Genomic DNA, 25,227 nt, shown 5'->3' on the forward strand with positions numbered 1-25,227 from the left:
AGCAGTGTTTTAGGAAGATTAATAGGCAATTCTCATCATAAAGTATAAACACATTGAAAATATGAGAGACTGGAGATGAGAAGTCCAAGAGGGGACTCTTCTAAAAGTTTAGAGTGATGATTTAGGGACCGTTCAGTTACTCATCACGTATTTATGGATTACTCACAACACTCAAATTGTAGTGGAGTAGAAGAAGCTGGTAGAGGAGAGATTCTTGGGACTATTTTTTGCAAATGGGAGGAAAAGATGTATCAGAGAACATCTTGTCAAGTACTGTATTGTCAAGATAATAAAGTTGAGAAAAGTCATGTTGGATAATTTTGAGATAAATTAAGTTTGGGCTTGAAGAGAGTAAAAAGTTTGGGCAATGAGTCAAGAATTTACTATGATTACAAACTGCAGATTGAACGGCCCGTTTGATGGTGTATAACTTGGCTTTGTATTAGTTTCACGTAAGAGAATATAATCTTGACTTCACCAAGAGAAATGTAAATTTTCATTTACCAAAAGAGTTTGAAGCAATATCATTATTCCTAAGCCTACTGAAACTTTTAATAGTAAGTCTATTCTAGATCTTGTGATTAAGAGTTGTGGTGTTAGAATGCCTATGTTTGAGTTAAAACTGCTATTATTTAACTGAGTGACTTTTGGAAAGTTACTGAACATTTTGAAGATTTTGTTTCATAGAATATAATAATAGTGCCTGCCGAAAGAGGACACCTTTTAGTATTAAATGGACAATGGGAAAATTGATTAGCATAGGGCCTGTTACTTAAAGACTCAATGTATTTTGCTTTTTATTATCACTTATCCAATAATAAGTACTAATTCTCTTTCCTCAAAAAGCTAAAAATCCAAATGCAGTAGATAAGTATAACACATTGAACAATCTGAAACAAGACCTACTGAAGCAAAAATACTCTAGTGTAAGAAAAAAATCAATTCGGACTAGAGTTTGGCTTCTTCTTCAAACTTTTAGGAAATGTGACATTCAGCAATACTTTCAATCATAAAGGTACAATTCAGTGAATTTTAGTGAACACACCTGAGTAGCCAGCACCCAGACCAAGAACAGCACCCCAGAAATTTCCCCACATACCCCTTGCAATCACTATATCCCCAAAGCTACCCCTATTCTGACATCAAATATCACTGATAAGTCTGCCTGTCTTTGGACTTTATATAAATGGAACTGAGAGAATTTGTTTGTGAGAGTCACACTATTACATTTGTGTGATTCATTCATGTTGCATGTAATTGTAGTTTCTTATTACATTCTAGTATTGTATGAATAAATTTGTTGTGTGAATAAATTAATGAATTTATATGAATATTCTCTAGTTGACAAGCAATTGGAGTTGTTTTTAATTTGGGATTTACAAATAATGCTGTTATGAACATCTCTCACACATGTTTTTGTTGAACATGTATATGCACATCTGTTGGGTAGGTAGACAGGAGTTGAATCTTGGTTAATGCTTAGGTTCTGGTTTAGTAAATACTGACAGACAGCTTTCTGAAGGGTTGTATGGGAATTACAGTTGCTCCACATCCTTCTCAACACTTGATATTATCAGACTTTAAAATTTATAATCTTCATGGATTTCTCTTAAGTTATTCATTCAGTAGATATTTACGTACAGTTAGTGTGTGTTAACGATGGTTGCATAGTACTAGGTGTGGAGGACAAAAACACGAATGTATCAGGAGATAGAAGATATTACATATTACAGCTGGATAAAAAAAGACTAAAGCAACAACAAATTAATACATTTAAAGAGATGACTATCATAATTTTTGAGACAAACGTTTCTTTTAATGTGATATTTATTAATAGCAGGAAATATGACTCTAACCTAGTTCCAAAATATAAATAAAAACAGAATTGAAAATACTGTGGCAAGCAGTCAGACTTCTGGGGAAGAGAACTTTGGTGAAATTATTAAAATTGTCAGAAAAAGGCTTGCCCAAAGTAGAACCATTTTTATTTCTAGCCTGTAATTTTTTCAGGGTATAAACATATTCACAAAAATTTTTTTTCTTATAGTAGACTGTACCCATCATAAACAAATGCAAATATAATAATATTCAATAGGTAGAACCAGAAAGCATTTTGTGTGATTAAAGATTAATCACTCTGGGATATCATTAAATATAGTGTGAGAATTAAAATGTGCAAATTGTACCGTGTAAATGGTGATGTGTGCTCTGTGAGAATATATTCTTTATAGGAGAGTGAAAGAATAAAAGGAACTTTTTACTGCCACACTAATAAAAAATGACTCCATATTCTACCACCAGAGTTTGCATCCTTCCATCTGAGGGAAGCTTTTTTACTGTTTATTCATGGGCCTTAGGAACATGTTCAGATCTAGGAATAGGGAAGTTAATCAGGCCTGGCTCCTCTCACATCAGTGGACATTTCTTCAGCATCCAGGCTCAAAAGAACAGTAGGAGCTCATATGGGCTCCAGTCTCCAAGTCAGCATTTCGTTGCTAAAATTGACAAGATCTTAATTTTAGATGAAACCAGGAGACGCTTCTCATCTCTGCTGATCCACAAGGCACCCCATAGAATCAGTAAAACAACAACAAAAATCTTGGAGAAAGAGATCTAAATTACATGAAGCTTTCTTTTCTGTGTAATTTTTGTAGAATTAAAGGCCATTCAACTCTACCTCATTCAGATAACATAAACTGCATATTTAAGTGATGTTTGTTTGTATGTATTTGCTCATTTTTTTCCTACATAGCATTTATTCATTCATTTATTCAGTAAACATTTGTAGATGTGGTTTCTGGCCTTATTAAGTTTAGAATTCTCATTTACTGATTTATTTATTTTTTTTAATTTATTTATTTATGGCTGTGTTGGGTCTTCGTTTCTATGCGAGGGCTTTCTCTAGTTGTGGCAAGCGGGGGCCACTCTTCATCGCGGTGCGCGGGCCTCTCACTATCGCGGCCTCTCTTGCTGCGGAGCACAGGCTCCAGACGCGCAGGCTCAGTAGTTGTGGCTCACGGGCCCAGTTGCTCCGCGGCATGTGGGATCTTCCCAGACCAGGGCTCGAACCCGTGTCCCCTGCATTGGCAGGCAGATTCTCAACCACTGCACCACCAGGGAAGCCCTCTCATTTATTTTTTATTTCAGCATCTTTAATGTGTGGGCATATTTTGGTAGAAAGTCTAGTTATTTTTGTTGATGCATAATTTATACATGAAAATCATCCTAATATCCAAATTTCTATTATGTTAACAAGGATATGGTATTTATTTAGATAGAATTAAATAGGTCATTTAAGATTATGGTTTATATTGAGGAGAGCTTTGGAGACGTTTTTTGTATTTTATGAAATTAAACATTGTCTTCAAGTTTTTATGCCTGTGTCACTCTCAAACTATGAGGATTTTTTACAGTTATTTTTAAGTCAAAATATGGAGAAAACTTGTAAATAAAACTCACTTCCTTATCAACTGGGAAAATGTTTCCATGTATATATATTTTAATGCTTAGGAAACTCTAGAGAAGTTTTTAAAAGAGAAATTAGTTGGAAAGATTTTAGCTTGTGGCTATGATAATAAAAAGCAGATTCTTTTTTTGAAAACTATTTTATCAGAAACTAAAATTTAAAAGTCTGGGAATAACTTCATGCTTTCATTCAGATACCTATGTCATAGTAAATGAGGCAATATAAAGCTATAAGATTTATTTGACATTTCTTAAGAAGTAAAGGATGGCATATTCTCCTACCAACCGATGTCCCATAATTCAGGTGTGCAGAAATTTGCATTTTGTCATTTGAGTAAATAACACAACTTTAAAAATAAACCCATAAATATATATCTAAAAAGTTAAATTATTGTGATTCTTGAAATGTTTTAAAAATACTGTTTTCTTACATTTTTTGGTATTATACCTTTAAAATTGGGAGAGACTTTCAATTTCCTCTTTCCTAGCCTTCTACACAAAGCATACATTATTTACTAAGTTTCTCATCTGAATTATGCACAGTTTCTATGTTGATGAACCTTTCTAAAGTTGGAGACCATACATAACACAACATAATCCACTTCTTTTTAGGAAAATTATATGATTGCTCTTCTGTATTTTGAGGTAAAATTGATATATATGGAATATTCCTCTGTAACTCTCATTCTGCACCGTGAAGTAGGAATACATCAAATTCCTCCTCTACAGGGCAAATACTTGAAGGCAGCTATTTTTCTGTTTTCCTGGTTAAATATATTTGTTCAACTCTTTAATCATCGCAATCGCCTTTTTTTACTTCTCTCTCAAAATCTAACATCTAGAATTTCATTCATTAGCAAAAATGGTCTAACTGTAAAAAGAATATTGCCACCCTTGATATGAACACTGAGCCCGATAGAATCAATATTGCATCAAATTTCAGTTCCTAGTGGTCACCTAGTTTTTTTATACTGATCTTACATCAGTATAAGCCTAATATGTATAGTATATGATGCTGTTATTAATCATTTTATTTTTCCTTAGCAGTAGATATTTTTAAGTAAAAGTATAGAACTTCTATTTTTTTCTCTAATAGTTTGCATTCATATAGTTTTTATTTAAATTCTCATATTTGACTTTTAAATAAATCCTTCCAACTTTATGTCACAAGTAAATTGGGAAGTGTGCATTTCATGTCTTCATAAAGTAATTAATAGTCTCCTCCATACCCAGGTGGATCCAGAGCTCAAGCACATACCTCTAGAGAGAGCTCACCCAGTTTGGCATTGATCTCCATTAATGAACTAAATATCATCGATTACAGTTTTGAATATAGTCTTATTAATGTAACACACGTACATAGTTAAAAAAATAAGTGGTGCTAAAATGCTGATAAAGAAAAAAAGCTATCTCCTGTTGCAGTCTTTCCTAACCCAGAATTAACCTTTAAATCCTTTTATGTCTTCTGATATTTACTTCCTTATTTCCAAACAGGCTTACTCTGCTATTTCTTGATGCATCAAAAAAAAAAATTACCTATTGACTTCCTTTTATAGAGGTTGACTATTTAATTCCTAAATGGACGCTAATTCTACAATCCTATCTTCAAAATAAATCTTGATTCAGTCAACAGTTAGTGTTCCTTACGTCAGTGTGAAGCCAAGTAGTGTACTTTGAAGCACTGCTCCTTTTTTAAAAATTAATTAATTAATTTATTTTTTGGCTGCGTTGGGTCTTCGTTGCTGCACGCAGGCTTTCTCTAGTTGCGCTGAATGGGGGCTACTCTTCATTGTGGTGCACGGCCTTCTCCTTGCGGTGGCTTCTCTTGCTGCGGAGCACAGGCTCTAGGCGCGCGGGCTCAGTAGTTGTTGCGCACGGGCTTAGTTGCTTTGCAGCATGTGGGATCTTTCTGGACCAGGGCTTGAACCTGTGTCCCCTGCATTGGCAGGCGGATTCTTAACCACTGCGCCACCAGGGAAGTCCCTAAGCACTGTTCCTTTCTTGCACAACTCTTTGATTTTCCTAGCGTTAATAATTGCTTCCTTTAAGAATTTGCTTAGTTTTTCTTTGAATGTTCCAATTATTATTTTTTCTCTCAAGTGCTTGAACAGGTATATAAAATCTCTATGAATGTTTTTTTCTAAATGCTCAGATATTTCTCTTTCCTAGACTCCTCCCAGAGCCCCCTGACCCCCATTCGTCCTCCTCTGATCTGGCCAGGACAAACAACCTTGCTGACCATTCTCTAATCCTGTGAAGTCTTTGCACTCAATTTCGATTTTGATGACTTTTTCTTGCATCACATGTTTTTTTTTTAATTTACTCTTGCATATGAAAACACTTTTCCCTGTATCTTCTGGAAAGATGAAAAATGGGAGATACATTTTTCCTTTTGTGCAAATCTGAAAATGTCTTTGGTCAGTCCTCATATTTCATTGATAATTTGGCTGGTTTTAGAATTCTGGCTTGAAAATAATTTCCCTCAGAATTTTTAAAGGATTACCTTATCCTCTAGCATTCTGAGATGTCTGGTGATTCTGAATCCTAATTTGTTGTAGGTGCCTTTGTCTTCATGTCTATGCCACTGAAGCTTTTGGTATCCTTGTTCCTGTTGTTCTGATATTGCATGATAAAGTGACTTAGTGTTTGTGTGTGTTTAAAATTCAGTTTGTTAGGCATTCTATAGGCCCTTTCATTAAGGAGACTTGTGCTGAGAAAATCAATTTTATTATTTCTTGGATAATATCTATGCAACTATTTTCATTGTTCTTTCTTGAACTCTTTCTAGTTGAATATTAGAATTCTTGAATTGATCCTCTAATTCTCTTGTTTTTATTCTCTTATTTTCTGTCTCTGTCATTTGGTTTTACTTGATGGGAAACTTTGTCAGTGTATAAACCATCTCTTGAATTATTTATGTTATTACATATTTAATTATCCAAAGCCTTTTCTTGCATTCTAATTGCCTTGGGGTCATAGTAGTCTATTCTTCTTTTGTCCATACAACATCTAGTCTCTCTCTCTCTCTCTCATATTAATTACTGTTTTTTGAGGGGAGATTCTCTCTTGATGGTCTCCTTATCCTTTGGACCCTTTCTTTGGGTAAGGGTGGGAATGGTTTTCTGGTTTTCCTATGGAAGTCTTTTTTTTCAAAAGTTGATAATTTTCTGCAGCTCATTCATATTTAAGAGTAAGGCACTAGAGAATTGATATGAAACTGCATTTGGATAGCATCTGGTGGCTGATGATATTCCCTGTAAGTCAACAGTTTAAGGTCTTTTCTCTTGGAAACCCTGTTTCTCAGAGAAGGACCCTTGAATGCCCTGCCAGTGAGCAAGAGTACTCTGGGCAGAGAGACTAAGGGTCAAGAGTTCAATGTGTAGAACTCCCTTATTCTTCCTCCAGCATCCCCAACTCTGGAACTCCCGCAATTTAATTTCTCCAAAGAATAAACCCTCTCATCTGCCTAAAGAGGAGTTGAGGAGCCGTAGCCCTTCTTGTTGCATCCAGGGGCTAAATGGCTCAGAGGTCTTGTAGGTACAAGGTTGTCTTGCTTCACATTGGTCTTTTCTCTTCTTTGCATCTTTCAGTCTGTGTTATTTGCTTTGACTTTGTGGGTTGAAAAAAAAATCAAGGAGGGAGGGGGAAATGAACACATATGGTCACTCCATCATTTTTAACTGAAACTGGCTAGGTTTTTGTTGTTTTTTTTTTTGACCATATGTCTATTCACCTCCTATTCTACTTCCTCTTCCTTCTCTCCACTCTAAAATAACTTGAAGTATGTCTGATGTGTTTTTCAGCATCTTGGTAAACAGAATTTTTTTACAGGGGGAACAAGTAGTGTCTTAGCTGAATTCCCTTGAGGTGGTTACCCTCCTTCTCTCACCACGAATGAGCTACAAATGTATGAGTGTTGAACCATGCCCCTGTTCCATTCAAGTGTTTAATAGAGAAACCCACACCATGCATTGTATTTTCACTACCATTTTTTTTTTTATTTCCTGAGGATTTGGGAAAGGAAGAAAAAGACAGGGGAACGGAGGTTTAATATGACTTTAGAGTATTGTGTCAAGCACTGGTTTAGGTTCATTCATCCATTATCACCTTTAATCTCACAACTACCCTGAGGTGTAGGTGTTGTCATTGCCACTTTATGATGAGAAAACTGAGGACCAGGAAGGTTAAGCATCTAGCCCAGGGCTGTTCAACTGCTGACAATTGAGGTTCAAGTGTAGGTCTCTGATTCCAAATCCCATGCCCTTTTTATTATTCTATCTTCCACTCCCCAGTAGTAAAAACTATAAAACCCTGCCTTAAATTTTAACATGAATAATCTTTATCTGATTAATATAATTTTAAAATTAGCTTAAGTTCACTGAAAGATTAATCCCGAAAACATTTTTGCCTCACAACTTTTATTGCATATGATAAATAGACATAAATAGGTGCAGTGGGTATCGCTCCTTTAATTTCAACTCTGACTTTTCCCTTATCAAAGCCTTCATAGAGCTCATTTTTTATTTCTCATCTGAGAGTTCTCTGTGCATATTCCTTTTCAGATCTTTATAACCCTACTTGAAAGCAAACTTCTTGGCTTTACTTCTGTTAACTCCCACAGCTAGCACGAAAACATTTGTAGAAACTTGAAATGGTAAATCCTGCTATTCTGTTGGCACTTGATTTTAAGAATTTTGCAAATGTTACCATAGTAAGTAATGCCTTGAAAGTCAATTTATTTTTTTAAAGGTATGCTTTAGTTATTTTTCTGATCTCTTTACCTTTTTATGGTCTACCCACACTGAATAGTTTTCTGCTTTGTTCCATCCAGGAAAGCAGATGCTCATGGTTCTGAATGCAGCTCCCAGGGGTTAAAATGTGGGTTTTTATCACGGAACGTGCCATACCATCTAACAAAAGTAACGTCCCAGTTGTTGTAATTTGTATAAAGGCATCAAGAAAAAGTAAATGCACAATAATGGCCCCTAAAGAATTGTTAAAATTAGACAAGAGTTATATTATTCTCATATTGACAGTAACAATTTTTTTCCTGATACCATGTAATTGTTGAGATTTGTGTTAGTGAGTCAGTAAAATCTCTGAACAGGAACTCTTTAGATGAGATTTTACAGAGGAGTCTGAAATGTTCATTACTCCTTTGTAATGCACACACACTATACTATTAGACAGAAAGTTAAGAGAATAATCTACAAGCTTTAAACTAATGCCAGTTTTTCCTGAGTAATTTTATTTGCTACAAATAGTGCTTACATTTTGAATTAGAATTACATTTACTGTTGCTTCTAGCAAAATAAACCTGAGTTCAGTAACTCATGTTTGCAAGTTTATAAGGATTATTTATCAAATCTTATTATTGAAGAAAATGAATCCAATAACTGAGTATTTTAGTTATCATATACTGGGGTGATTTTTATCCCAATTTCCTAATATTTATGTGTGGAAAACAGTATATGATAAGTGAAATTTTCTGTATAAAGTACTTGCATGAGTTCTTGCAATTTTGCTTCAGGTTTTATATTTGAAAGTGAAAATAATCACAAAATTTTTCCATAGCCATAATTATATTATAGTAAATTATCTTTAAATATTACTTGCAATTGAATTAGCCAGATAAATTATACATGAGATAATTGTGTTGCATTGATTAGCTTAGAACTGTAAATCCAGTTTATGTGTGTATGTAAATATATACATATATACCCCCCCAAAAAATTTTAGAACATGAAATAGAAATTAAAATATTATAATTTTTACAATAATATAAATGTAGTGAAAGTTTACTGGATATGTTTGTTATTAAGCGTATATTTCTTTGTCCTTTAAGTTGAGACTCAAACGTCTTTGCAAATGAATCTGACTTGAAAAATTTTAAATGTCTAAATTTGCAGATTTTAAATATAATCAGATACAATGCAACTGAATGAAATATTTCAGTAGTACATATTTTAAAAACCAAATGCTGTCTTGGATTATTAAAGCTGCATAGTCAAAGGGTATCTGTAACAGGTTAGAAAGGAAATATTCAAACTCCATTAAACTTTAAAACTCTAAGTATAATCTTTCAGGAAATACTATGAATGGGGTCCCTGTTGATAAGATTTAGTATCTTACTCCTTACTGCACATATGCATTGAATTAAAGGAACAGTAGCAGTACTATATTTACAGAGTTGACACTCTACTCTTAATATGCATATTTTTGTCATTTTTTTGCTTCTCTTTAAACAGAGAGATACCCTACTCTACTATACTCTGGCTGTTTCGCTCTAACTACTTTAATGTTTTACTTCTCTAATAATTTTGGAGCTCAATTTAAAATAGTATTCCACCATTGTAAGGAATGCCCTTAATTACAAAGTATTAATAGTTGTATAAAACTCATAGCTAAGATTTTTCTATAGTGGGGCTTTACTCTTAGATAGATAGTTATCATTGTCTTCCTGAAATTTAAAAAAACCATGCTGTTCCTGGGGTTTAGATGTGGCCTGTTTGATTAGCCTCTTTATTTTATTTAGAGAATGTTATAATAGGCTTCTTAAAAATCAGAAAGAAAAAATGAAACATATATATCCATGGATGCATACACACAATAGTGTTTTATTCCATAGAATATCTAATTTTTGGACTGTTTTGGCCTGAAACTCTATCATTTCCCTTTGTAATATGTCATTTCATAGACATGTTTTTTGTTTCATAAGAGTGTTGTAAAGACATTTAACATAATCACCAAAATGTCGTTTAAAAAAATTCTCTGGCAAAATAGCTATGATCAAAAATTTTCCTTGAAAAATTTAAAATTTCACTTTACTATAGAAGCATACAATCGTTTAGTTTTGAAAAGTTCAAAACAAAGATAAGTAATACATGTTCTTATAGTGAGAAATTCATTGATACTTTTGGAATTGCCATAAAGACAAAGAAAACCACAACTAATCCTCTCAAATTATTTCCACAGAGACACTTCAAATACCTGATTATGTTTTAGCTACTATGATACGTTTGTGTTTAAATCAAAACCTCTCCATTTTATTCATTGTAAATTGATGCTTCTTATTCAGTTGCACCTGTCTTGATGGAAAGCATTTCTGGTTTGTAGTGAGAAGGTATATTTGGACTTAGATTTGTAATGTGTAATGATTGCATTTCTATGAGTTTAGCTCTCCTAAAACAAAAAGACTGTGTGAACCCCTTTGTCACTTGGTAGCAAGTTTTCCTTGGTTGTCTTAGCTAATACCTGTCATACAGTAAGCAATAGGATAGACATGACTCCCAGCCATCCAGTTGTGAGCTTTCACATTTTCAACAGATGACTGTGGACCTTGCTGTCAGGAAACAGAGATAATGTGACATCTAGAAATAAAGTAAAAATTCGTTTCTTCATTAGATTGTTTGATGACTTAACGATTATGTTTGGAAAAACAACCAGAAAATTCCAAAGATTCTGAAAAGCAAAGTGAAATTGATTAATAGTAACCCGCTTATTTTTATTCAGTTTTGTATTTTCTTATTAGTCATTTTTTGCATAATAACAACATTGGAAAACTAAAATTAAGTCAAATTATGCTATTTCTTATAGCTGAAAAACTAAATGTCATTATTTTTAACTATCCCTGAAATGGTTTGTGATAAACCATAATATAGAATAAAATGTTTACAATAGTATTATCAAATTTTGATAATACTTGTTTAATGTTAAATATTTTCCTTATCAGCAAATGAAGAGGAATGTTAAGGAAGCTGTAGTTTTATTGTTACAAGATACTTCTAGTTCTGACTAATTGACTTTGAACTACTAACTGACCCTGCTCACTTTAGACAATGGGGTCATTGCCAAATTTACTGATTGAAGTCCATTTAGAGAACTAGAAATTATTTAGGCTATATATTGAATTAATTAGGAAATTTTAAATGAAAAACCGAGAATCTATGTGAATTGCTAAGTTTTTCTGTAAAACCTGTGCTTTCACTGATTGGTTGCTTATCTTGATAATCATTAAAAATATTTAATGTAGAACTTACAGTTGATTTATAGCTCTTTTCTAATATTAAGTGTTTCTAATAATAATTTTCTAATATAAAATGTCAAATATTAGTTTTAGTACTTATTCTTAGAGTTATTTAGCTAAAGTTTACGTGAGTAACATAGAAACAAAAATATACTCCTTCATCCATAGGTGACACTATGCAGTGGCAAGTGAAATAGACATTTCTAGCCAAATTTCTAGTTCAGCTACTTTTTTTTTGCCTAGCTACTTTTCTAGTCAAGCTTAATTAAAATAGATCCCATGAATAATTAATTCTTACTCTTAACTTTGACTTCACTTGTTTTTCAGTAGACCAAACTTTAGGTTATTTTCTTTTTCTTTTTTCTTTTTTTCTCTGGTTTTCAAAGAGCTAGCTAAGGGCTCTTTATAGCTAAAATTGAGGCTGACCATTACTATGTAATTTAAGCATTAAATTTAAAACATACCATCTAAAGTCAGCTAAGGTAGCACCAGTGGAATAGTTATTATTTTAGGAGAACTATGGTTCATGGTACAATGGAATTATTTCTTCTTTTGAGAAGAAGAATGGTTCATAACACATTAAATTAGGAACAAGCGATTCTGGGGTTCTTTCTACTTTTCATGATTTCCTGCAATAAGTCTGTTCCCAGTAGAATTTATAGTCTAGCAGGGAAAAGAGACAGGGGAAGAGGTAACCAGGTATTGAGGTATAAAATCTCTGTAAGAGCCACACCTAATCTAGCCTGGACTGATATCCTCCAGCAGCCAAAGGAGGCTTTGCAGAGGGAATGAGATTTAAAACTCAGCACTGAAAAATATGTAGGGATTGAAATGGAAGAAGGGTGCTGGGACTGGAGGACGTGACATGTGCAAATGTCGTGAGCTGGGAATAAGCAGAGTGTTTTCCAGGAAACAATATTCTCTCTCTATGTCATCTTCCCATTCGCTTTTACATTATGGGAGACATTTTCAAGATTGTCCTTCATATAATTAACATTAAGTTTTGCAGGATTCTTTTTATTCTTTATTAATTGTAATTTTTTTTACATTTTGCTATAGCATTATAAATTCTTTAGAGTTTTTTAAGTTTGGCCCCTTCTCTCGTTTAAAAAATTCCTTTCTCCTTACCTTTACCCAGACATTTATATGAAATAGTTATTCTTTTACTAATATTACATATGAAAAATAGAGGTTGAGTGAGATTAAAGAAATTACATACAGTTACCCAGTTTGTTGTCAGTAAAAGGCAGTTTATACATGACAAGGGTATAGTGTAACAGTTACTTTTCAGGTCTATTTTATTGTTAATTAGTGTACATACTAATTCTCCCAATATCAGTATGTTTCCCACTACTTTCAGAGAGGATAGAGACCCAATCACCATTACAGTTTATGAAAGTCTAATACACACACACACACACACACACACACACACCCCCACGGTTTTCCATTTCCTAGAACTGGAGCTAGGTAAACTTCATTTCCTTGTTTTATTTTGTCTTGCAATTTAAGTTTCTAGAATTACATTAACAACAAGTTTCTCACAAATTGTCAATTCATTCATTCTTCTATAGTATCCTTATATGCAAACAAAGCAATAATCCACACTTCCAATATCAGAAGTAATCATTCTGTAATTATGTACAACTTCATTTGAAAAACAAGAATAGACTTGTTCCAAAGTTAATCATGTGAAAATGGACTCATTAATTCCAACTGTCCATCTTGAGACTGAATGTGCCAGTCAACCTGCACAAGTCTGGATATTCTATTTTATTTTTAGGGCTTGCAAATTCTACATTTGCTTTGAATGCCCTGTTTTCCTTAAATAAGCATGTGTCTTCACCTAATTTATAAGAATAGTCAATTCAGATTACTTACATTTAATGTCCACTTCCTATAGCTATTGCTCCTTAGTATTCATGGAAAAATCTCAGAAAGAGTTAGTTAGTAAGACTGTCAACTAAGGATGACAGAGATGATTTTAAAGAAAAAAAAATTTTTGATGAGAATGCTGGAAATAAATTATACAGTTAATCAAAAAATGGTACAGATGAACCGGTTTGCAAGGCAGAAATATAGAGACACAGATATAGAGAACAAACATATGGACACCAAGGGGGGAAAGAGGGGTGGGGTGGTGGTGGTGGTGGGATGAATTGGGAGATTGAGATTGACATATATACACTACTATGTATAAAACAGATTAATAAGGACCTGCTGTGTAAAAAATAAAATAAAGTTCAAAAAAAATTATACAGTTAATAAAACCTCAAGGGAATAGGATGGTATCAAGGATATAAAATAGAGAAAAACAAAAATGAAAAGAATTACTGGGGTCCCAGAGCAAAGAATGACCATGTTTGGGTTTTTCTACCAAATAAGCTATTTTGTGGAAACTTTACAACTCAGAATGTATTGTGGTTTGAGAGAAGGAAGGTAACATTTCACTAGTTATTTACTCTATGACTGCTTCGTTCCAACCAAAACATAATTCTTTGCATAATGTGTTCTCTTTTGCTTAAATCCCCACATGGAATTCATCAGACATGATAAAATAATGTACTTATTCTTTTTCAGATCTTGGGGAAAGAGAGCGCTACTTTAAAAGTGTAACGAAAGCATAATTTACTTTGCAATTCTTTGATTTTATACATTTTGTCTATCTTTCCTAGAGGACTTTGAGTTTAATATCCAATAAATATACTTCATGGAAAAGTAAACTGTTTTAATAAATTATTTTAGAGTTTAATAAAAACAAATAACTGCTTGCACCAAGAATCAACATCGATTAATCAGCTGATATTTATCGTACCTTCCACTTTGTGGGCGACGTGGGTGATCTAAAAGGTCCTTGACCTCTAGAAGTTTGGATAAAGTATGTGACAAAAATAGAAAATGATGAAGTGCCAAAAACAGAGACAGAAGAGTTCAGAGAAGTGAAAGATTGATATGTATTCACCTTAGACATGGGGTGGACTTAGAGCTTTAAGGATAAGTACTACTTAGAAAGCACCAGGGCAAGTGATTAGTCGAAGTAAAAGGAAATAATAGGAATCAGGCACTGTGGTGAGTGAAGATGTCACCTTAAAGAGAAAGTAACTATGTTATACGTAAGTAGAGCAAAGGTTGCGTGTTGAAAAGAAACAGAATATCATGCTGGAAAGGGATGTTGACTGAAATTTGGTGGATCAAGAAAGCAGGGAAGAGGTTTGGTTTCGTATTGTATTAAAGACAACAGAGATTCATCATCAGTTCTTGAAAAAAATAAAGAAGCAATATGTTTAAAATTATGTTTAACACTAGTCTTGGTTACAGATTAGAATAACAAAGAAGAGAAGGAATAAAAGGTGACTTCCAGTTAGATGAGGAGAGGCTATTCAGTTTTGTGAGAAACAGTCCTCACTTTGGTAGTGAACTGCAATGTCCCAGTTTACATTCCACTCACAAATGCTGCTTATAGAGGAAATGCATTGTTCAATTCTAAAGTAGAATCTTTAATGTCACTTCTTGTGTTACTTAGTTTCGTAAATGAATTGGTCATTCTTATCAGAAATATCAACAATTTACTGCATGTTTACTGCGTGATTCTTGGATTCTTGGCACTGATAAAAGACTATGAGAATTTTGCAAAACAGAGACACATGGGCACTAGGTAAGGCACATCAAACAAATATACAAGACCATCTGTCTTTGTCCATCAACAAACCTACATCTTCAAGACTGAGTTTAAATATCACCTCTCCCTGAGTACTTAACAAATATCCCATAAAGAAATGACTGTTTTTCACTATTTTCTTAATTCAATATTTTTATTGTATTATCTTAATGGTTTTTACTGTCTTGTAGTATTTTTATTCTGATCTTCATTGAATTTAATATTATTTAAGATGTACTCTGGCATTATTCATTTAATAGATGGTGTCATTTAGATTATAAGCACTTTGAGGATAAGTCAAGGCAAAAGATGGTTAATGAATCTATATTTATATGCTACTCTTGGTATATGGCAGAAACTCAATAATATTCATAGAGTGAATAAAATAGTAAACATATTTCCATCTTCCATAAGTACTACTGGGCTCATATCATGAGTATTCACAATAATGATTACTTTTTACAAGGGACTATCAGGGAAAGTAATAAATCCTCCTTTGTTCAAAAAGTCACAGTTTAAAAGTTAGAAAAAATAATACACAACCGAGGAGAAAAACATTCTTGTATGTGTGAACATGTATGTATACTCCCAGATAATATACACCTGGTACTCTATAGTATGTGATGTTTTTAGTATAAACTATGTTATACTCTTTGAAAAATAAACAACGTAGTCAAGAAACAGGAAGGGAAGTGCCCAAGATAAGCGGCCAAGAGGAGTAGAGCATAAATGTAGATCTGAAAGAGAAGGTCAGTAGTAGGAAAGATGAGATCGGGCACATTCAGAATGAAACAATGCCATTTGCAGCAACATGGATGGACCTAGAGATTATCATATTAAGTGAAGTAAGCCAGACAAAGACAAATATCATATGATATTGCTTATATGTGGAATCTGAAAGAAAAGGATACAAATGAACTTATTTCCAAAAAGAAATAGACTCACAGACGTAGAAAACAAATTTATGCTTACCAAAGGGGGAAGTGGGGGGAGGGATAAATTAGGAGGTTGCGATTAATGTATACATGCTACTATATATAACATAGATAACCAATAGGACTGTATAGCACAGGGAATTATACTCAATAGTTTGTAATATCCTATAAGGGAAAAGAATCTGAAAAAGAAAATATATATACATACATATATGTGTGTGTATATCTATATCTATATCTATATCTATATATCTGAATTGCTGTGCTATACACCTGAAACTAACAGTGTTGTAAATCAACTACACTTCAATACAAAAAAAAAAAAATAGCAGGAAAGAATGTACATCCAATACAGTTTATCAAGACCCGTTAGTGATTCACACCGAATTAAAGTGTGTTCTAAGTGGTATGTAAAGCTGTAGGTGTTAACAGGAAGAGAACATCTGAGATATGGTACTGTGTTAATAATCAAGGCACCAAGTTAAATTAATTGCCTACACAAATGGGATATAGTATTGCAGATAACATATAAAGGTAAATTATCCCCAAACTATTCATTTTTTTAATTTAAAATATTTTAAGCATCTATTAGTCTATATTAGTCTTTGAACTCATAATATACATAAAATGCATAATATATTATCTAATGTTCTCAGAACTCAGTATATGTTTCTAAATGAAACCATATGTAACCAGCTGTCTCAGAGGAATGAGAGGAGTTATCTGGAATCTGTGTCTTCTTTGCTTAACTTTTCGCTGGTACATATATCATGCTGAAAATTGTCAACATCCTCAGAGTATATGAAGGAAAATGGTAGAAGAGGAAGCTAATATTCACCGAAGATGTTCCCTGTGTAAAAGGACTGGATTAGATATCTCATATTCTTTATCTCATGATAATCTTCATAATAAACCACTAATATTGGTGTCATTATCATTATTTTATAATGAAGAAACCGAGGCTTGGCCAGGGGATGAAATATGCTTAAAGTCACCCAAATAGTAAGTGGCAGAGCTGGTATTCAATGCCAGAGCCCAAGCCCTTCCTCTCCTCTGCACTGGCCTTGCTCATAAAATGGCAACTGGATGAAAAACGAAGTCCGATCATTGTTTTACATATATCCTTACAGAGATTTTAGGTAATTTGTTTTTCACTAAATATTTTGGCGGGTTGATGATGGGGACATACAGTTGCCAGATTGATGTGAAAAGCAAACCTGAACTGAATTGCGCTTAAAAAAATAAATTTTCTGCTTTCTCATAGTTTCCTACATTGAGAGATTTTTGTTTTGTTTTTGACATCCAAAGCATAGTTTGCACTGTGGCAAGACATATGGGGTTAAAAATTGAATAGGTGGCGACCATACAAAATTGAAAGCAAGTTTTATTGAAAAATGTGTGATAACAGGAGTTAGCTGCAGACAGTCTTTAACCTCAAAAGATCTAAAGCATTTATGTGCCAGAAGAGTGCTTGGTATATGGTAGACAATCAATACTCTTTTGAAGAATAAATGGATACCTTATAATATCAATATCAATGATGGTCAAGGGCAGATTGGCAAATTTTAAATTCTCTCATTAGAAATATCAAAGTATATCTTGATGAAATATCAAATGTTTTGATTGCTTCATTTTACACTTCTTGCAGATAAACTTAAATTAGTAAAGATAAAATGAATCAAGTGCATTCATATTTATTTTCCAGTGCTCAGCTCCTTGTGGTAAAGGTTTAAAGTACCGTGAGGTGATTTGCGTTGACCAATTCCATGGGAAATTAGAAGAAAAATATTGCAGTCATCTACAGAAACCTCGAACTCATAAAGCTTGTAGATCTGCCAGATGCCCTTCATGGAAAGCCGAAAGATGGAAGGAGGTATGTAAGATGTTTTATGATTATCTATGTATTTTTGCATTTACAAAGAAAATCTTAATTCATTCTGTATGCTTTCAATAACCTTGAAAGTTTTACTCCACTAAATGTGTTTTATTCTATTACACAATGTTTTTGCACTATGCTCTGAATTAATATTGCACAGTGTTAACACATTTGCTAAGTTCATAGCTTAATAACAAATTAGTCTTTTGATTTTTTTTTTTTTTTGTGGTTGTAAACTTTACAAGAAATTCTGTTACTGAATACTAGGGAGGCTACTGATGATTATAATATTATTCCAGGTGGCCTAACAGTAAAATATACATGATGAGATGTTTAGTAACTGCCTTGTTTCCACACTAAAGTCTTGGATTTGAGCTGAGTTTGCAACTTGGAAAAGGAACTGGTAAGTTCCAGATGGATCATAATTGGAGATGGTTTAAGAGTCAGGGACATGACAGAACTAGGGAGCCCAGCTGGTCTAAGACCAGAGTGGACACACTTGGAAAGACTCAGCAAAAATGAAGCTGATGTGGAGATGTGACCAAGGCTGAAAACTCAGTTTATAAAAGAAGGGTGATGGATACTTACTTGCTCCGGCACACTCAGGGAAGTAAGCTCCAGATCTAAACTGGGAAAGCCATATATTTGAATGTGGTTTTCCAGCAAAGACCAGCCTGGGAAATGTTAAAGAGAAAAAAGCCATAAATGAAGCCAGAAATGTTAACTAGAATAATTTCCTGAGGCCTGATTTCAGTGGGGCTAGGCTTTCAGCAAAGCTATCTGGCTGCTCTCAGCAGTATCTCAGGATACTTATCCATGTCTTAGAGGAGCTAGTCCTACGATGGGAAAAATAACCTCATTTGCTGATGGAACTTCCATGTCTCTGTCTGATGTTGGAGCTATGTTAGGAAGATAGGGGTTCAGACAGGAGCTAGAAGTGGGGTTTCCCTGGGCCTCTAAGTTTTCATCCTTCACTCTGTGAGATCAGATCCTTGGCGGCAGAGCACCAGCTTTTAAAGTGACAGTGTCAACGCATCATTATTTTTGAATAAAAAGCTCCCAAATTGAGTGTGCATCTCAGGTTTCTGTGTAGAAGAGTTAGCCTCTGTCAAGTGTTAGGGTGCTGAGAATTGTGGTTCATCTTTGACTGAAAACTAGGGGCAAACATGTCTCTGTTTTTCTTCTCAAAACAAAAAAATATATATCTGAGCACTTACTTCTACCCTGAATTTTGGTACAGTAAATAAAATTAATTTTGTGGTTTAGCAGAGGCCATTATTTAAAAGATATCCCATTAACCTGTTTTATTTAGTGAATGCCACTACTACCTACTAAGTCGTTCAAAAAAGAAACACTGGGTCCATCCCGTCTCCCTTGACCCCTCAGTTAGTTATTCCCTGGCTTCTCTCAATTCTCCCATCAAAGTAACTCTTGAGCAGCTCATGCAGCTCAATAACAAAAAAACAAACAACCCAATCCAAAAATGGGCAGAAGACCTAAATAGACATTTCTCCAAAGAAGATATACAGATTGTCAACAGACACATGAAAGAATGCTCAACATCATTAATCATTAGAGAAATGCAAATCAAAACTACAATGAGATATCATCTCACACCGGTCAGAATGACCATCATCAAAAAATCTAGAAACAATAAATGCTGGAGAGGGTGTGGAGAAAAGGGAACACTCTTGCACTGTTGGTGGGAATGTAAATTGATACAGCCACTATGGAGAACAGTATGGAGGGTCCTTAAAAAACTAAAAATAGAACTACCATATGACACAGCAATCCCACTACTGGGCATATACCCTGAGAAAACCATAATTCAAAAAGAGTCATGTACCACAATGCTCATTGCAGCTCTATTTACAATAGCCAGGACATGGAAGCAACCTAAGTGTCCATCATCGGATGAATGGATAAAGAAGATGTGGCAAATATATACAATGGAATATTACTCAGCCATAAAAAGAAATGAAATGGAGTTATTTGTAGTGAGGTGGATGGAGTTAGAGTCTGTCATACAGAGTGAAGTAAGTCAGAAAGAGAAAAACAAATACAGTATGCTAACACATATATATGGAATCTAAGGGAAAAAAAAAGGTCATGAAGAACTTAGTGGCAAGATGGGAATAAAGACACAGACCTACTAGAGAATGGACTTGAGGATATGGGGAGGGGGAGGGGTGAGATGTGACAAGGTGAGAGAGTGGCATGGACATATATACACTATCAAATGTAAAATAGATAGCTAGTGGGAAGCAGCCGCATAGCACAGGGAGATCAGCTCGGTGCTTTGTGACCATCTAGAGGGGTGGGATAGGGAGGGTGGGAGGGAGGGAGATGCAAGAGGGAAGAGATGTGGGAACATATGTATATATATAACTGATTCACTTTGTTATAAAGCAGAAACTAACACACCATTGTAAAGCAATTATACTTCAATAAAGATGTTAAAAAAAAAAAAAAAGTAACTCTTGAATCTCCATGGCAGTCACCCCAGTCTAGTTCATCATCATCTGTTTCCAGGTGTATGATGACCTCCCAACATATATATTTGCCATTACTTACTTACATTTAGTGTGAGCTCTAGAAGAACTCATATTATCGTGTCTCTTAATTCTTCTATGACTTACCGTTGTGTTTAGGAGGTAAGCCTAAAGCCTAACCATGTCTATTTCTTCAGCATTATCTCAGGCCACAGAATCTTAGATACAATGGATATCTTGTTCACTAAGCACCCAGCTTGGTATCTGGCTAAATACTTCTTATTTTGAATACTGTAATTTAGTTGAAAAAAAACCCTGCTGTCTCTTAACTTATATATTTGTCATATTGCGATTTTGCTTAAAGTGGGAGTTTGCCTTAGTTTATCCGGACCAAGATATGACAGAATAACAGCAAAGTAGCTTTCGCTGGGAGGGGGAAACACTCTAAAGGCACTGCATCCAGCACATGGCAGATACCTTCTAAACCTGACAACAGGCAGGAGCTGCTGGTGGATGGGAGTGCAAGTGGGAGAGACTCTGCTTTTTGGCCACCAGCATCCCTGTTGATCCCCAGGATTCTTTTGCTGCCTTGCAGCTGCTGCAGCTGCTGTGGTTGCTATTCATGAGGGACACTTCCTGACCCTTGACCTCCAGCTCCACAACAGTGAATCAATCATCGGTGCTAACAACTTGTCCTTGGCTTGCCACCAACTCTGAAATTATATAAGATTCACGAAAGGAATGTATTTCAGCGGTTTCTAAGATACAGATAAGAATATGTAAAGACGATAAAAAACACAGATGCTTTTGTACAGAGTCAGCTTTTTTTCTTTGAATTGGTTTTCCTTGTCATAGAAATTAGCTTCATACACCCACACAGTCCCCAAAACTCTGCCAGAAACAAATGACCACTAGTGAAGTCGCTGGCTTTGATTTATTCTATAAAAAGTACCCACATGAAGTTAACAATTGCAGGCTGTCAGTGAGCTGCATATAATAATATATTCAACAGAAGTGTAATTTCAGAGGTAGTTACAAGATAATCACTGGTTGCTACTTTGTTCCAACTGCATAAATTGTAACATTGCTTTACTAGAATCCCTCACTATAATTTCATTTTATTACTATTTTACATTGTACCTCTAATGGAAAGACTTATTTGGCAAACTGTGACCACAGACGTACTCAAATGAGTTTTGAAGTTAACACTCTTCATTTGGTATTTGATATCATTTTTTTAATGAAAGGATTTAGTAATACATTTTAATGACTGCAGCCAAACAGGAACAAACATTGCTATATAGACTCCTTTGTCCCTAGGGTCCAGATATATACGTTTAGAGGCAAAATAAATACTGGAATCATTTAAAAAGAAAAAAGCCTCATCCTCTTATTTCTGGAACCAGGCTTTTTGTTTTTGTTTTCACCTAATTTTACCTATTTGGGAATACCAGCTTCAGTTGTAAATTCAAGTTTTTAAGGCTAGCATGGGGTGTTAGCATCCTCATGGTCTCATGCTTAGTTCAATGCCATCCAAATGTAGTTTTTATACTCAGGAAAAAAAAAAAAAATCATCCAGAATTCTCACCTCCCCTTGATCATGACAAACCTGCCGGACAGCTTAGAAAGATACTTGAAGAATCTCAGGCAACCCTATTGAATCTAGAGCCTCGTGATAGCAGCCACTTACTTGGTCCCTCTTTTCAGGGACCCATTATTTTCTTTGCAGTATTTTACGATCAGAGCTGGAACCAAATGTGATATGAGTTCCAAAATCTCACAAGTCTACTGGCTAGTGCCCCCCTTTCCCAAAACACCTAATCTGAAAAAAAATTTTTTTGGAAACTATGTGCTAAATGCTGACATGGTTAAGTGATTTTGTATTTCTGTAATTCCATATTTTCTATATTTCCAAAATACGTATATAAATCATATTTGATTTAAATATTTGATTTCAAATATAGTCATATTTGAAAAAATTGTGATGTATACATATATATCTTTTATAATCTAAAAAGATAGTAAATCTTAAGTCCCCACAGCCCCTGACCAAGAATGCAGAGCCTCTTCATCTTTACACCTAGGTTAAGTGAGTTTTCTTCCAGGAAGACAGGCTGAGGCCAAGGCCAGAGAGGATGTCTTTTTGTTCTGGGGCTGGGTGAACTGTGCTTCTCCATCTTTTCTAGCTAGTGCCAGCAATTCTGTTTTTGAATTTCTATGCTGCCTGTTAACTCGCTTCCTTTATCATCTTTCTTGATACTTAAGATGGTCTATCTTTGAGTGGGCTGAGACAACTAATACTCTTTGGTTTGAGGCATGTGTCGAGAAACTTTTCAAGGCAAAAATATTTGTATCTCTGTAAGAAAAGTGAAAAAAATGGGAATAGGAAGGAAGCAGCAAGGGACAGTCACTTCCTGACACTGCTGAGAGACTTCTGTATTCTTCCCAACTGTAGGTATTATTCATTATGCAGATGAGGAAACAACGGCTTATAGGGGTTAAGTACTGAATAGCTTGTGCAGGTCACAGGCCAGCAAGTGATGGGGGGTGTGAGCCTTTGAACACTTGTCTGAGTCTTACCTACTGTAGTTGCTGTCATAATTATTTTATAGTTATCATTTTACCTGAGCTCATCTTTATACTTCCTTAGCAATGTCTTTTACTTCCTTAGCAATGTCTTTTACTTCCTTAGCAATGTATCTCCCCTCTTACAAGGCACCTGAAGTCAACAATTGCAGAATATCACTGGATGACACATTAACAATGCATTCAACAGAAACGTAATTTCTATGTTGTGTTGAGTTCATTACAGGCTTATTTATACATAAAAAGTCTGTTGCATAAATTTAAGATATATATGGATTTTACATATCTTAGGAAAATAACTGAGGGTTTAATTGATCATGTATTGAATATGGTGTAGTTGCTTAAAGCACTAGCAACATATTAGGCTACATTAATACATGAAGAGTGTTCAGAACTTTGCACTAATAAATTCTGGTCAGATTTTTGGAGCAGTACCTATTCTGAGACCCACACTGTAAGAAAAGTCTTGACAAATTATCAAATCCCCAGAGAAGCACAATCGAATTGTTATAACTATTCTGTATCAGTTCCACTGTGTTCTGTTGCAAGTAGGGAAAGCACTGATTATTAGTGGCTTGAACTCAAAGTCATTTATTCTTTTTTTATTTTTTAAGTCATTTATTCTTTACTTAACAAGACCAGAAAGTCACTAGATTTAAGTTTGATTCAGTAGCTCCACGATGGCAGGATGCTGGATTGGCATTTCTGTGATTCTGTTGATCAACTCCTAATCGTCATAAAATAGCTGCTCCCTTTCCAGGCCTCACACCTTTATACTTTCTCACATGAAAGTAAGTATGTATTTGTTCTATGTTGATAAGGAGGACAGGTTCTAGACAGTGGGTAAAGTTTATGGAAGAATATTTCAGCTCAATTATTTGCTAAAACTGCAGAGTCACCCAAAAATGAAATGATTGCTTTCAGGATATAGTGAACTTACTCATACTGAGGCTATGGAAGTATGGGTAGGTTTGATATTCATTCATTCACTACTGCTGTAAAATGGATTTCAGGATGGAAGAGGAATTGGAATTAAATATTCCTAGAGTCTTTTCCAACTCAAAATCCTGTACTACTGCTAATACTACTGCTACAATATTGATGCATTTGAAATAAACTATAGTTACAAATAACTGACTATAATAAAATCAAAACCTTAATCCATTAACAAGAAATTATAAATAATGCATCAAGAAAGGACTTTACTATTACATTTTAAATAATTGTTTGTTAAATAGCAGAGTGAGTTAGCCTTAATGAACCCATTTTGGCAATGCATGTTCTAACATTTCTTCATCTCTGCTCTACAGTAGCTAAAACAGCTACAGTACCTGTGGATTGGCTAAAACTTACCTTCTCCATTTCCACTGTCAAGTCTTTAAAGCGCCAGGCTATGCAGTGTTGTAGTACATGTACGCGTGAATAGGAAATTTGGCTGATTTTTCCTCTCTGAGTTAAATTATGCAGTGGCGGTCAGTTAGTGCCTTCCAATCAATTATTTGTGTCATACTCGTAATGATAAACTCGCATTGCTTTCATATGAGTTACTTGGATTTTTAAAGAAAGATAAAATTTAACATGCTTATAAAAATGTGGTTCAATAAAGCTGTTGAATAAGGGTGACTACTCTGGAGTTACAGCTGTACCTTGGGAGGTCATTCTAATACGTCGCTGGACGTAAGAGTGAGTTATCATATCTTTGCAGCATCCACAGCCCGGAAGAGGAACTGATGGGCAAAGGCGATAAGTTAGGCTTTGGAAACGTTGGATTTGAGGTGCCTTTGACATATCTATGTAGAAAATACATGAAAATTCTTGTCAATACATGAAAAATTCCTCGTAAATACATGAAAATCTAAATGGAGAGCTCAGAATTATGATCAAGGCTGGAGAGAACAGATTTAAAAATTATTGGGACATAGAAGAAATTGCTCAGAGAGAGCTCAAAGGGTACAAAGAGAAGCAAGTTATAAAGAGAACCCTGGGAGACGCTAACATTCAAAGGCTAAACAGAGAAAATAGAGTCAGTTAAGGACTCCAAGAGGAGAGTACCTGGAACCAGAGGGGATTTCAATCACAGAGGCCAGAAAGGCTCAACAGAATGTGGTCACTGGTGCTGAAGGTGTCAGTGAGATTAACTAAGAAAAGACTTGAAGAGTGTCTCTTGGACTTGGCAGTTAGGGTTATCA

The 25,227-nt window shown here is 34.6% G+C and overlaps 1 protein-coding gene across 1 annotated transcript in view; it reads left to right on the forward strand.

Moving 5' to 3' along the window:
• Window positions 1-25,227, forward strand: part of ADAMTS20 (ADAM metallopeptidase with thrombospondin type 1 motif 20) — a 205,735-nt gene that overhangs the window by 131,630 nt on the left and 48,878 nt on the right. Inside the window, exon 29 of the mRNA XM_061204404.1 lies at window positions 17,790-17,957. Coding sequence (XP_061060387.1) covers window positions 17,790-17,957 — 168 coding nt within the window. The remainder of the gene's footprint in view (window positions 1-17,789; window positions 17,958-25,227) is intronic.

This window comes from Eubalaena glacialis, chromosome 11 (genome assembly GCF_028564815.1).
Source record: "Eubalaena glacialis isolate mEubGla1 chromosome 11, mEubGla1.1.hap2.+ XY, whole genome shotgun sequence".
Classification (NCBI taxonomy): Eukaryota; Metazoa; Chordata; class Mammalia; order Artiodactyla; family Balaenidae; genus Eubalaena; species Eubalaena glacialis.